General features: G+C 45.8%; 1 protein-coding gene across 1 annotated transcript; it reads right to left on the bottom strand.

Moving 5' to 3' along the window:
* Positions 1-7274: 7274 nt before the first annotated feature.
* LOC125509170 (MND1-interacting protein 1) lies at positions 7275-11720 on the bottom strand. The gene is made up of 2 exons (XM_048674076.1): positions 10103-11720; positions 7275-8064 (listed from the first exon to the last, which is right to left on the bottom strand). Exons 1-2 carry the CDS (start codon positions 11558-11560, stop codon positions 7543-7545), a joined length of 1980 nt encoding a protein of 659 aa, XP_048530033.1. The 5' UTR covers positions 11561-11720; the 3' UTR covers positions 7275-7542.
* Positions 11721-15444: the final 3724 nt, after the last annotated feature.

Genomic DNA, 15444 nt, shown 5'->3' with positions numbered 1-15444 from the left:
ATTCGGATTATCAAGTTTCTATCTTATATCCAATGTTACTCCTTACGGTAACTTGTACTTAAATTGCTTACACTAAAAGTTACTTGTCCCCTTGCATGTTTTGGTTTTGTTCCTTGCATGTGTTTGTATATGATGTGTCTCAAATTGCTTTTGTGTACGTTGGTTTACACATCATGTACATGTGTGTCGTTCGTTGAGCCTTTGTGCATCTTGGTCATATCTTAGTTGGCTCTTGTGAGAGATTAATGGAATATCCCATTATGGGGGAGTGATGTGCTTTGTGCACTTCACAATCCTATAAAGGTGGGTACATGGGGAATACCACTTGGTATTAATATTACAAGATTATCTAGTCGCTATGTGGTATGTCTTTTCATGAGAAATTCAAATTCTAAATAGTCCATTAATTATCTCTTGTTGGATCCTTTTAATTGCCTCTTGTCTATCTTTTATTAGTATCACATTATGGGGGAGTAATGTGCTATGTGCATATTACAAGCCTAAAATTGTGTACTTTTGAGATATTGTCACCTAGAATTGATATTGTAACTTATCTTTTTCCTAGGTGGCATGTTAGCTCTACAAGTTGCAATTTGGTTGTATTTGGTGTAAATATGATGTTGGATATCCTTGCTATCTACCACCGGGAATTATTTCCAAATACTTCTTGTCTTTTGACAATGGGTACTCTCTTATGTGTGGTAGAAATTTTTGATCATCTTTGCATTGGCCTTTGCTTTTATTTGCCTTATCTCTTGCTTAGGATTATGTCAACTCCCATTGTATTCCATACCACTTGTGGATCTTATTATTTCCTTGAGCTTGTCTAGTGTTTTTTAGATATAGTGAAAGTGGTGATCCCATCTTGTGCTTTTTGTATTCAAATGATAAAAATCCTCGATCTTTCAATTGGTATCAGAGCTCGTGTTCTTCCTTCATTGTTGACCTTCTTCGAGCTTGCTAACTCTCAATCCCTTAATGGATTCTTGCTAGTTTTTTAGGGAAAAGAGAGAGGAGATCTAGATCCACATTTCCACCAATCACTTTCTCTTCTATGTGAGGGGAACCCCTTGGATCTAGATCTCGGAGTTCTTGGTGTTCTCCATCTTGTTTATTTCTTGATCTTGTCTAGTGTTTTCTAGATATAGTGAAAGTGGTGATCCCACCTTGTGCATTCTGTATTCAAATGCAAATTCTCTATAATGCACCAGTCTTGGGGAAGATATCCTATTTTCTATAAAACACTCATCTTGCGATCCTTATCAAGTGTGTGTTGGTGGAAGGCAAGCCGTTTTCGTTTTGGTACTTTGTGCCATCATGAAACTTTGTAGAGAGCTTGGTTTGTTTGGAACCATCCTCTCTTTTGGGAGTTTAATATCTTTTATTTTGAATGTATCAATGGATATCTCATTCCTTGATATATCTTTTATGAATATCCTCCAAGTGATGTTTTATTCATTTGGTATTTTTTTTTCACTTGGTTTTTCTTTGTCTTTTGGTTTCGGTCCTTGAAAGTCTTGAGCATGCATATTAACTTCATGTGGTCTCTTTGGCATGATTTCTTTCTTTTCTTGACCCAATATATAGGGAAAACTCCACCAAGTCTCAAATTGGATGAGATGTGCATGAAATTCTATTTCATTTCAATGTGCACATATTTATGTGGAGTTTGTACTATGTATTGGTGTTTCTAACTCTATGGTCCCAATGAGTTTGGGTGCCATTTTGTTTGTGTTGTTATTCTAGGAACAATTGGAGATGTATTGATCAATAGGTGTCTACGGAGGGCATTGGAGACCTGACTACATTATGAAAAATTTCAGGATGAAATGCATTGAAATGCGACTAATAAAAAAAGAAAAATTCATGGTATGTGAGGATGAATAGTATCAGTGTTAAAAAGTCCTAGATTTGTTTTTTTTTTGCACACACCTCATTTCAACGTATTTCATCCTGAAAATTTACACAGCTGTAAACCATGCTTTCATCTATCTCTGCATTTTTTAGAATTTTTTGAAATGTAAAAATATGTTTTTTTATGAATTTTGAATTTTACATTTGAAGGCCTCCATGAAACTCGGCCTCCAAAAGCAATTCAGTTTTTTCAACATCGTGTAAATAGGTTGGCAGCGTACCAACCATGGTGAAACTTTCGGTATACGAAACCATGGGACGTCGTTGGCTTCGCTGCCAAGGCTTGGGGAGGCCGAGTTTCATGGAGGCCTTCAAATGTAAAATCCAAAATTCATAAAAAAAATCATATTTTTACATTTCAAAAAAATCTAAAAAAATACAGAGATAGATGAAAGTATGGTTACAACTGTGTAAATTTTCAGAATGAAATACGTTGAAATGAGGTCTGTGCAAAAGAAAGACAAATCTAGGATTTTTTAACACTGATACTATTCATTCTTACATATCATGAATTTTTTTTTGTATTGGTCGCATTTCAATATATTTCATCCTGAAATTTTACACACATATGCCTCGCATCCTTGTTTACTTGTATAAAAAATGATTTTCTTGAAACCGAATTTTTGAATTTTGAGTTATCCGAAAAAACGGCGAGGCCGAGAGCCGAAACGCCATTCCCGTGAAAAATTCTCTTTAGATGACTACTGTACGTCTCAGCTGCACCAGCACCACGCTCTCTCTAAATCGAGCAAGGTGCTCGATGTTTGCAATTGGGAAACACTAAACACAAGCCGGGATTAGTACTCCGTCAAGCGTAACCGCTACGTAACCGTTCATTATGGGGAGCCTTCATTATGCGGTCTTAATCGCCGGAATCATTTCCCTTTTCACTACTTGAAATACGGCGATAATATCATGCGGAGACGCAAGACTCATTGGCGACACCCATCGTCGACGACGAGGCCACCGTCGCAGCTGCAACCTGCAATGGACGAGGGCCCCGCCGACCTCGTGGTGGAGATTCTGCTGCAGCTCCCACCGAGCGCCCGGCGACGGTTCCGCCTCGTCTCCCACCTCTGGCGCGACCTGGTCGACCGGCGGACCGCCGAGATGCGGAGCCGCCCCAAGGCCCTCGTGGTCGCAAGGGGCGCCGCGTACGTCGCCGGCGTGGCGGAGCAGGGCCACAGGGAGCTGTGGACAAGCGACGAGGACCACCCCTGCGGGCGCATGGAGGTGGTCGGCACGCGCAACGGCCTGCTCTGCCTGTGCGACAACACCAAGCCCGGCGGCGCCATCGCTCTGGCCAACCCGGTCACCGGAGCGGTGCTGGCCATCCCGACGTTGCCGTGCGACGGCCTGTTCACGAGTCAAGCCCAGAGCTGGCATGAGGCGTACAGCTTTGCGTACCACCCGGTGACCGGCAGGTACGTACGCCGTCGTCCATGTCCCGTGCAGCTTCGACCGGCTCTGGGAGTTCGACAAGGTGCAGACGTTCACGCTAGGGGAGAAGTCGTGGCGCGATGTGGCGGTGGCCGTGCCTAGGAGCACGAGATGCAGCCTCGCCGTCGGGCTCACGAGCGTCGACGGCTCGACGTACATGGTCACGGAGGGCACCGAGAAGGTCATGTCGCTCAACCATGAGGACGAGTCCGTCACGTTCATCAAGCCACTCCCCAAGCCGGCCAAGCTGGTCGACCTCCACCTGACGGAGGTGCGCGGGAGGCTGGGCATTGCCGTCACCCACGACACATGGACATTGAAGAACATCGAGGTAGACCCAGCATTATCATCAAGACGAGACACCACCATATGCATCATCTTCAAGCTAGAGTTTGTGCGGACGCGGATCCCAAGGCCTCGGTGGAACTGGTGGCAGCAACTCGCGCTGCCGCATTTTCTTCATGGTGATTAAATACGTCCTAACGTGTGGACGGAACCATGATAGGAATTCCGAATTTACTTTTGTGTTGTGCAAGCACAGGCCGAGCGATTCGAGGAGGTATCGAGCGGGTGTAGTTCTGATTGTCCATCATCGTTAACTAAAGTTTCGTGTGATTATATTGTACTAACACGTGCGTTGCAACGACACCGATAATTGTCATGGGGTCTGTCTAGGACACATCTAGATGTGACATAATTATGTCACATCTAAGCTGATGTCCATTCTGTTTGTAGTCTTTTTTTTGTTCTAGTTTTTTTTGTTTCTTGTTGATGCATTATATATATATTTGTGGGAGCTTAGATGTGACATCCTTAAAAAACATGTAGATGCGAATTAAACAAACTGATTGTCATGTGCATCAAAATATCCATCGATGTGACGGGGCAACATCGGGTAGGTGTCCACTAAAACGGCATCAACACGGCACGACAACATCCATCGGTGCAGCAAGGAGGCGCACATGAAAGTCTTGACGAAATGTATGTCGGCGACGCATTAAGACCCATGCTACACATACAATACTTTCAGTAGTACGATTTTTATACGGTAATTTTGATCACACCATACAATATAATTTATTCCGTGTTCACAAGTCGTAATACACAAACAAACGCCAAATCCATTTCAGTTAAAACGAACCGAATTTATAGTCTGGTGTGTTCCTAGCACATTGATGTTGTTTTTTACACTCTGACACCACAAAGACTTTCTCAACACTGTCTACAAGGTAGTACGTAAGCCTAGTGTCCAGGCAGCTAACACCTACGAGGCCTTCCGAAGACTTCGAAGCTAAGCTAGGTCCCCTGGCTTCTGTATGTACAAATGTTTCACCGTTGCTGAAATGCCACAAAATGCCCACGTTTCAGGTGAAAAAAAAGGCAGGAATGAAACCTCACACAACATCATGAGACCTTCGCAACTAGTCCACCTGCCATGGTAAAACATAACAGAAGAAACCACCCACCGTGCGACTGAGACAACAATGCTTTCTAGCACTTGTTTGAAACGCACCAAACTGATTGTAAAGAACTCTCGTGGTTTCAAATGCGTATACATAAGAGCATCTACAACCGGAGCCTATATCCCCCAAATGTCCGGTCAGCCTACCCGGTCATTGTCTGAAAGAAAATTGCCACCCAACCTGGCAAACGCATCCTAAATGTTCGGGTTGGCGGGTGTCTCCCATACCTGATCCATATGTAGGTAGAATATATTGAAACTCCTGGACGCGTCCGCCACGTCAGGGTTGACGGATGGGCCCACGCTGAAACCCGTCGGTCTGATGGACGCCTCCTCCAGCTAGTTGAGGACACATTCATGTCACTGCTCTGGCGCCCCGCCTGAGGGATAAGTCTAGCTATTTAAGTCAGACGGCGACGCAACCCTAGACCCGTCCCATTCTCATCCCTCATGTTTGCGTTGTTGTTGCCCCCTACTCTCTCTCTATTCCACTTTGAATCTAGGGTCTGCCAACACTGACGTGGTCCTGGTCCGCAGCAAGATCACCTACCACAAGCTCCTGACGCCGGATCGTCGGGCGGAAATCCAGACGGAGATGCACGCCGCCGAGGAGGCCCGCGCCACGCGTTGCATCGCACACATTGCGGTCGGCCGCCCTCCGGATAGTCCGAACGAGGAGGTGTCAGAGCATGAGAAGGTGGAGCCACCAGCACGAGAAGGTGTTGTCGAAGCAGAAGGAGGTGGGGCGGAGACGGTGGCGCTAAAGCAAGAGGAGGAGGAGCCGCCATCGGACGAGGAGGAAGAGGCATGGACGCCGAAGTAGGCTGAATTGGGGATAGAGGACGCGCTTGCGGAGTTCGAGCTCGCCCAATCGAAGGAGGCGACGGAACAGCAGGCCATCCTCGACTCCATCCGGTCCAAGACGAAGGTCGAGGCAAACCATCGCTTCCTCCACGAGTCACACATGGAGCTTGAGGAGGCCTTCGCATCCGAGGAGGACGACGAGGCCAGCGGCTCCAGCACGAATGTCATCGACATATCTGATAACGAGTAGTGTAGGTGGTAGTGAACGTGGTGTTTTGGCTCTCGGTGCACCCAAGGTGAACAGTAACTTTGTTTAAAATGGTAAAAAAATCAAAATATTTGATTATATTTTTGTGATGCTAGATGCTTATGTGCGTGAAGTATGTGTCAAATTTCATCGAGTTTGGATATTTCAGTAGCTCTCAAAAAAAATAGATAGATTTTGGGGCTGTAAGAAAGTTTACTGTCCCGTACTGTTTTGACCAATTTTGTCATTTTGCCGTGAGCCTCTCAGATGTTCGAACAAGCTGAAATTCTGCATGAACAACACGCATTGAAACATCTTCCACCTAAAAGAATTTCAGATTTTTTGAAGAAAAAAATAGTTTTTTAAAATTTATTGTTTACCGAGTGCAGATGAGCCTGGGCATCGAATTGAATATCTGAGGTGATAGTTTGCTAGTTTCTACTACTCACTCCATCCCATAATATAAGACATTTTTGCAAGCTAACATAGCTTGCATAAATGCCTTATATTGTGGGACGGAGGGAGTGTGTTCTATGTGATCATAGATGTTGCATGTCTTTGTATGAAAATGGAAATCCTCAAATTATGGGTGTGCTTGTGATGTGTAAAATATAAGGGAAGTGAGTGTGGTTGTGATGTGTGAAATTTAAGAGGTGACCGGGCGTTGTCCGTGAACGCGACCGGACACGTTGCGAACATTTGTTGGCTCACTTGCTTTTGGGGGGAATTCAGATATTTTTATTCAACAGAAACCGCCCCATCAATCATCTGCTAGGGGGCAAGTTACAAGCAGGCGTAAAGTTCATCCCGCAAATCTGTGACCTCCAGTGTGCTTGCTTGTTTGGCATAAAGGTGGGCAACAGTATCAGCTGTTGAACACAAAAAGAAATAAACGATCCCCAGTTTCATCTAAGATAGGCGCCATTGAACTTCTCGAATCAAGGCAATCAGTCTGCATAATTATCTTTCCATAGCCCCGGAGCTTGGCAAAAATAATACCATCGCGAAGAGCCAAAGCTTCAGAAATAAGAGGGTCAGTAGTAATCCCTAGGTAGTGTTTACACCAATCAACCAGCAGAGTGGAGCCAGTTCTCGCCACTCCCCCGCCCCTCCTCTTCTTGCGTCCACTGCAATGCTACCATCTGTATTGATCTTTATGTAGCCTTCATCTGGAGGACACCCCCATGGCCATGGCCAGGCAAAACGCAAGCGCGCAGGTGCGTAAAACAAGAATACCTGCTTTACAGTCACCATCGACGGCAAGGAGAGGCCAAGCTCCTCACTACCAAAACCTATTTCCTCAGGGTACAGCCTGCGCGAGATATCTCGCCCAAAATTTCCCCGCCAGCAAGAACATCAAGCACATCTACAAAAATCAAGCAATAAACTAGAGAACAGACACACCAGTTTAAGTTCAATTGACTCATATCCCCAAGGGTTCCTCAGTTCCTGTTCAACTTCTCGACCAAAAAAGGTTTGACATGTACCCATATACCCCGACAGAACTGCAGCATTCAGCATATATCCATGAACAGCTGAACCAGGTAAAACTTATGAGACGGAGCTGACTCTTTCTTCACAAAGGTAAAAAAAGAAAAGGCAAAGATGACCACGAGTTCAGTTTTTCTTTGCCCCAAGCGAAACCAAGTCTGCAGCAGCAGCATCACCAGGTGCCTCAGTTGGAGGAGGCACCGAAAACCCTGATCCTCTCCTCGATCTTGGCGTTGCAGCTGGGGCAGCGAACTGCGCCTTTCTCCTCATGCTGCTTGTTGCAGCCGACACACAGCACCTGGTGAGCACACTGCAGCAGCATCACGCAAGCCTCCTCCCTCTTGCAGATAATGCAGCCTCTGCGGCGGCCTGTATTCTGGATAGGCTCCTGCTGCCTGTTGGATGTGGGCGGTGCCTTCTGGTTGGACTGCTTGGGTGCCCGCGCTGTATTGCGGTCAGTCATAGCCGGAGGATAGGCTGATGGAACTGTCGGCGCATTTGCACCCATGGACTTCTGCAGACGGGATAACTGATCCTGGAGCCTCCGGAGGTCATCTTTGTAGCACTGGGACTCTACTTCTGTCTTCCGGCGAATTTCTTCAAGTCGGCGATCAGCATCAGCTTTCGCAGATTCCCGCTTCCCACGTTCCTGTTCTGCAAGTGCCAAGTTGTCTTCTGTGGCCTTTGTGTCTTCTCTTATTTTAACCTACATACCAAACACATGTTACAAATCAATCTGTCAGACAAATAAATACCCAAAATGTGCGAGACACATTGAAAGCATAGAAGTGTGATATCAACAGTTTCAAAAATGAAGTTATGGTACAATGTAGCATTTGTGTAGATAATGAATTTATTACTCCCTCCGATCCATATTAGTTGTCGCTGATCTAGTTATATTATAAACCAGGAAACAAGAATAACAGTTTTAAATCCCCAATAGGGATTTCTGAGACACGTAAACTAGTTAATGGTGCAATAACAATACTGTAATGTGCACAAACCAATAATAAACTCTAGTGGAAATAGAGGAAGAAGGTTTGTGATAACTGATCAAATTAACATGAAGTTAAGAAGCATGAAAGGAAACAAAGAAATTAGAATTACAGATATCAAATAACCCTGTTTAGTACCTGCCGCTTTGAAAGAAAACTTAACAACTGTACTTCTAACCTAAGATTACAATGGATAACTGGTGCGATCAATATTTTGTTCTGAAAGGCATTAACAGGCAATTAGCATTAACTACATTCTCGCTGCAGTATCACAATAAATAAAAGATGGTGGCACATTTTTATTTCTGTGATCAATCAAACGGCTGAAAGAATTTATGATGGTGTGGACGAGAACGCAGGAAAATCAGGTAGTGGGGGCTACTATTTAGATATAGTAGATTCAAACAGCAAGGCCAGCAAAGCAGCCAAGGCTATAACGTAGAAAGAAGCAACAATTTACAGTTGACAAATAAGGCCCATAACCTCTGAGTTAAAAACATGGTTTTCGAGTCGATGAGTCGTTCTGGGGTAGCGATTCGTGACGAGTCAAGCCTGACCAATTGACTAATCACGACTAGTCGCGACTAGTTGAGGGGTTTGAATCAACCCTGGCAGTGCGACTCGTCGACTAGTCGCGTGACTCAAAAACAGTGGTTAAAAAACAAATGCTAAAGTTCCAAAGCAGCGAGAATTTGAGAAAGCATGTGCAATGTTCTAACAGAACACACCACAAAGGTATTCTTTTGTCCAGGTAATGAATTTACCAAAAAGCTACCATACAATTCTATTTTATATTCTTTTTCAACTATCCAAAGGTTATATACATTAAATAATTATATACTGATTTGCGAATTTAAACAAGTAATTATATTCAGAACAGAAACTGAGGGAGGCGATCTAACATGATTCCCAATTTCTCATGGTTACCTGGCAATCTGGAACATAGTATAACCAGGCCAGCGCAGAAGATCAAAATGCATAGCACGCCACAAGCAGAAAAAAAATGGCAGGGCATAGGCTTGTTCTATATGTTGTTCACACTATTTTTCAGGATGACGAGTTTTGACATTATGATTTTGACTAACAAGATAAAAGCAAGACGAATCATTAGTAAAGCATGTAACAATACTGGCCCTCGCAGCAAAGCAAGAAAGTTGCAGTTACTAAGCAATAGCTTACAGTTATAGATGAACGCTGATGCTGGTAGCTGCATGACACAAAAATTTTAACAAGAACAGTGATGAATGATGGCTACACCGATGCCGATTAACAAGTGGCAGGGTCCCCCAGTAACTACCATCTAGCACCAACAGACGAGTACATAATCACTGACTCTGTGCTTGTTCACTATTAAGCCTGACCATCTTGTGATTATGCCTAAATATTTTACTCCCTCCGTCCCAAAATATAAGAGCATTTTTTACACTAGTGTAGTGTCAAAAGCGCTCTTATATTTTGGGACAGAGGGAGTACTTCTTATCAAATTAGGCTTTTACCACTAGTTGTACTCCTATAAGAGGGTACCATAGCCCATCAGGATCATTACTACTTTATAAGATGACCAGCTGAGCATGAAGCGTAGTGGTTAGCTCCAATGCAGCTACAAATGATCTAAACCCAGCACCTCTCCTAGTAGGAAGGATGTGCTTGTGACCTGTTTGTAACTGCTAGCTAATAAAAAGTAGAAGCACGTAAAGCTTATAGACACTAAAGCAACAATCATGATATACTGTGCAAAATCAATCTCACCTCCATATTTCTTATTGACTTGTTGACCCCAGCCAGCTCCTTATCTGCCTGTGCGATCTTTGCCTTGCATTCAGCAATCTCCTCCTGCAGCTTGGCCTTTTGCCGCTCCCACAGCTCAAGCTTTTTGCTGTCTTTCTTCTCTTTCTTTAGCAGTATCTGGCATTGCCGTTCAGTCTCCGATGCACTCAGCTTCGCGGCTTCCATCTCAGCACGTATTTCCGCATTCTCCATTTCCAGTTTCTGCACACTAGCATTACTCCGGTCAAGCTGCCCACTCTTCTTCTTCAGCTCATACTCCAGACGAGTGAGGCGCTTCATTGTCTCATCCTCCAGTGACTGCTTATCATTCTTCCGCCGCTGGTTATCGTCATGCTCCATCCGCAGCATGCGCAACTCAGTGAGATCATTGCCAAGTTTACGAGCAGCCTGTACCGCCTTCTTCTGGGCCCACTCCTTGCGCTCCTTGAGCTGCTCCTCCATCTCCCGTGTCTGTTTAATGAGGTCATGCACCATCTCATTCTTGGGATCAGGCTTCTCCGCAGGAGGGTCCTTCTTGTCAATGTCCAGCGACTCAAGCTCCATCACCACAGACTCAATGAGATCATCGGTGGACACCTTCATAGCAAAGGACTGCTTGGGCTGCCCCTGCCCATCTGGGGCAGCAGGGGCCGGAGCAGCGCTGCCGCCGGACCGTGACCATGTATTCTTGACGCAGGAGACCACGCCGGCAGTGCTCTCAGTGTGCGGGCGCGTGCTGTCAGTGTGGGCGCGCATCGCAAGACGCATGAATGTTTCAGGGTCAAACATGTGGTTCTCTGTGGCCGTGGTCGCATGGAAGTGGCAGTAGCCACGCTGCCCTGGGACGGGTGCGGCCGGGGAAGGCGCCTCACTCTCGGCGGTGGAGAAGCCGGAGTGGGGCGACTTATCGGTGAAGGAAGCTCCCATGTTGATGGCCTGCTCGAGGCGGAGATCGTTGGCGAGGAGGCACCACATGGCCTCGACACGGGAGATGGTGGGGCGGCTGCTCTGAAGGAGGCAGACGAGGCCCGCTAGGGAGTACTCCTCGAGGCGGCGGAGGTCGGCGAACCCGCCGGCTCCGCCGGGGGCGTCTGGATCGTTGAGGAAGGAGCGGGCGTTGGCGACGATGTTATCGACAGGGTCGTCAAGCTTGCCGTAGCAGTGGCCCGCGCGGAGGACGGCCCGGAGCGCGGCGTCCTCGGCGTAGCCGAGCTCAGCGAGGCCGGCCAGCGCCGCCGCGTAGGCCTCCTCCAGCCTCTTGAGGAGGCGGTCCTCCAGCTCGTCCGCCGTTGAGCGGCCCCACGGAGAGACGTCGTCGGAGGCCTGCGCGGACAGATCGGGATCGGGGGTGGGGTTAAGGGCGAGCAGGGTCGCTGGCGTGCGGACGGGGCGGCCCTTGCGCGCGGCGCGGGAGCCGCGTTCGCGGGGCTGGCCGGCCATCGGAGGGGCGACGGCGGCCGGAGGTTTTAGGGTGGGGCGGAGGCGATCGGCGATGGGATCGGAGTTAGGGTGGATGGGCGGCGCGGATAGCCGGATACCACGTCGATGGGTGTGCCTAAATGGTGACCGGGTCTGGGGTGGAGTGGTAACGGAAGAGGAAACAACGAAGGGGAATGGCTTTGCTTCTGGGCTTCGTGGGGCCCTGCTCTGGTTGGGTTATCTATGGGTTTTTAGGGCTTTGGCACAATCATGTGTGAGAGGCCTGGTACAATGTTCACCATTGTGCTCAAAATAAAAATGCCACTGACTTTCTTGTCTCGGCTCCTCAGATCTAAATTTGTCTTATCAATCATCTCATGTGTTATAGTCTCCATTTTTTTATTGACATTACTGTTGATGACGATCTTAACCTTATCGTATTCGCTACATATCGAATTCAATTAGTTGTCATCTTTGCACCATAGCCTATCAAAGATCTTAAATGTCTTTGATTTTCGTTCAAGAAAATAAGATGAATGGTAAGTAAATGGCTAATGGATGTGGCCACTAATGTATTTCTTCTAACTTGTCCTTTTTCATCACCTTCTCTCAAAGCTCTTTTTTCGTATTCAGAAATTATTTCGTGTAAAAATTCAGTTATACCATACCGCCACACGTCATTGATCTTACTTGCCGCCCAAGAATATAAGGCAAAGGCGGTAACGTACCCGGGAGGTGAAGCGTCGTTATTCTCCTCATTATTCTTTTGGAGGTATACGTGTGTGGCTTCATGATTAATTAATACTAACCAAAACACCATTTTTGAAAATAAAAATATTACTTGTCACTGATTGTAAGTCTATGTCAATTTTGGTTATAGGGACAAAATGAAAGCACATTTTCAGAACATATTGGTTGGATAGCCATGGAATAGAATGCACAATAATGGAGGCGGAGAAACCATAAGACGAGAGAAATCTACGCGAACAACTTTGTCTCAAGACTTGAAGAGGTGCTAGCCTACTCAGTTGTTGAAGATTTTGGGAGGTTGCTACCGTCCTATATATCGACTTCCAATATTTGCGACTTTGCGAGTGGCATCAAAAACCTACCGCCATGTATTTAGATTCCTAGAAACCTTTTATTTCTGAAGGAAAATGCCCTAGAGGCAATAATAAAGTTATTATTTATTTCCTTATAATCATGATAAATGTTTATTATTCATGCTAGAATTGTATTAACCGGAAACATAATACATGTGTGAATACATAGACAAACAAAGTGTCTCTAGTATGCCTCTACTTGACTAGCTCGTTAATCAAAGATGGTTATGTTTCCTAACCATGAACAATGAGTTGTTATTTGATTAACGAGGTCACATCATTAGTTGAATGATCTGATTGACATGACCCATTCCATTAGCTTAGCACCCGATCATTTAGTATGTTGCTATTGCTTTCTTCATGACTTATACATGTTCCTATAACTATGAGATTATGCAACTCCCGTTTGCCGGAGGAACACTTTGGGTGCTACCAAACGTCACAACGTAACTGGGTGATTATAAAGGAGCATTAAAGGTGTCTCCAAAGGTAGATGTTGGGTTGGCGTATTTCGAGATTAGGATTTGTCACTCCGATTGTCGGAGAGGTATCTCTGGGCCCTCTCGGTAATGCACATCACATAAGCCTTGCAAGCATTGCAACTAATGAGTTAGTTGCGAGATGATGTATTACAGAACGAGTAAAGAGACTTGCCGGTAACGAGATTGAACTAGGTATTGGATACCGACGATCGAATCTCGGGCAAGTAACATACCGATGACAAAGGGAACAACGTATGTTGTTATGCGGTCTGACCGATAAAGATCTTCGTAGAATATGTAGGAGCCAATATGGGCATCCAGGTCCCACTTTTGGTTATTGACCGGAGACGTGTCTTGGTCATGTCTACATTGTTCTCGAACCCGTAGGGTCCGCACGCTTAAGGTTACGATGACAGTTATATTATGAGTTTATGCATTTTGATGTACCGAAGGTTGTTCGGAGTCCCGGATGTGATCACGGACATGACGAGGAGTCTCGAAATGGTCGAGACGTAAAGATTGATATATTGAAAGCCTATGTTTGGATATCGGAAGTGTTCTGGGTGAAATCAGGATTTTATCGGAGTACCGGGAGGTTACCGGAACCCCCCGGGAGCTATATGGGCCTTAGTGGGCTTTAGTGGAAAGGAGAAAGGGGCAGCCCAAGGTGGCTGTGCGCCTCCCCCCTTCCCCTAGTCCTATTAGGACTAGGAGAGGTGGCCGGCCCCCTCTCTCTCTCTTTCCCCCCTCAAGGAATCCTATTCCAACTAGGATTGGGGGGGGGATCCTACTCCTAGAGGGAGTAGGACTCCCCTGGCGCGCCCTCCCTTGGCCGGCCAGCCTTCCCCCCTCTAGTCCTTTATATACAGAGGCAGGGCACCCCAAAGAACACACAAGTTGATCCACGTGATCTATTCCTTAGCCGTGTGCGGTGCCCCAGCCACCATATTCCTCGATAATACTGTAGCGGAGTTTAGGCGAAGCCCTGCTGCTGTAGTGCATCAAGATCGTCACCACGCCGTCGTGCTGACGGAACTCTTCCCCGACACTTTGCTGGATCGGAGTCCGGGGATCGTCATCGAGCTGAACGTGTGCTCGAACTCGGAGGTGCCGTAGTTTCGGTGCTTGATCGGTTGGATCGCGAAGATGTACGACTACTTCCTCTATGTTGTGTCAACTCTTCCGCAGTGGTCTGCGTGGGTACGTAGACAGCACTCTCCCCTCTCGTTGCTATGCATCACCATGATCTTGCGTGTGCGTAGGAAATTTTTTGAAATTACTACGAAACCCAACAATTTCCACCTTAAATATTATGGTCTTTGCCTCTAAAATCTTACTTGTTTAGTCCTTTTCTTACATTGCATTTCCGCTATGACATGCCTAGCAACATCATAGTGGACTTTCCACCACCCGTCACAAACTTTGTATTGTTCTAGAAGATAAGGTCGGTGCTTAGCGAACCCCTGATTTCTAGGGTATCGGTTGGTGAGTAGTTCCATTGTGATCTAACTCCATGCCTAATAGGTACCGAATTCCTAATATGTAACATAGTGAATCATGCAGTCGAAATTCTCTAGTTTTAACTTGCAACACGCAACAATATATCGTGATTGAATTAGATGGAAATAATGTTATATATTTGTCATTAAAAATCGGTATGTAGTTGTTTATCTCTTTTTTTACCGGAGACGTAGAAAACTAATGTCCAAAATTGCATCTTAATTGCATGGAACAGCTGGGGCTTGGGGAATGACCCGGCAGTTCGAGGCCTTATGAAATTACAGAAGGAGGAGGACCCCGACATCATTCTTTTGTCAGAGACAAAGCCTGATAGGGGGAGGATGAGTAAGTTTAGGGATAAATTAGGTTTATACCACATGGAAGTGAAGAATAATGTCGGAATGAGTAGTGGTTTGGCGCTCTTTTCGAGGCGTGGAATAAATGTCACTGTTAGATGGATGGGAAGGATGCATATTGATGCGATCGTTGAGGGGGAGGATGGGTACAAATGACGTCTGAATGGCATCTACGGGGAGTCACAGATGGAGAAGAAGTGGAAACATGGTGGTTGTTGCGTACTCTGCACCACCAAATTCAACTCCCGCGGGTATGCTTGGGTGATTTCAACGAGATCATGTTCAACCATGAGAAGCAAGGAGGTGTCCCTCGAGCCCATGGATAAATGCAGAATTTTCGTGTTGCTCTTGACTATTGTAATTTGCATGACCTCGGTTTTGAGGGAGATGTTTTTACATGGAGGGATAAAAACTATCGTGTTCAGGGCTATATTCGTGAGTGTTTAGATCATGTTGTTGCAACT

This window comes from Triticum urartu, chromosome 5 (assembly GCF_003073215.2).
Source record: "Triticum urartu cultivar G1812 chromosome 5, Tu2.1, whole genome shotgun sequence".
Classification (NCBI taxonomy): Eukaryota; Viridiplantae; Streptophyta; class Magnoliopsida; order Poales; family Poaceae; genus Triticum; species Triticum urartu.
This window is presented reverse-complemented; position numbering and strand designations above follow the sequence as displayed.

Excerpts from the sequence above, each read along its gene's own strand:
- LOC125509170 (XM_048674076.1), bottom strand. The coding sequence starts at position 11,560 with ATGGCCGGCCAGCCCCGCGAACGCGGCTCCCGCGCCGCGCGCAAGGGC. Across the intron at positions 8,065-10,102 it reads AGTCAATAAGAAATATGGAG|GTTAAAATAAGAGAAGACAC; the intron begins GTGAGATTGATT and ends TTTGGTATGTAG.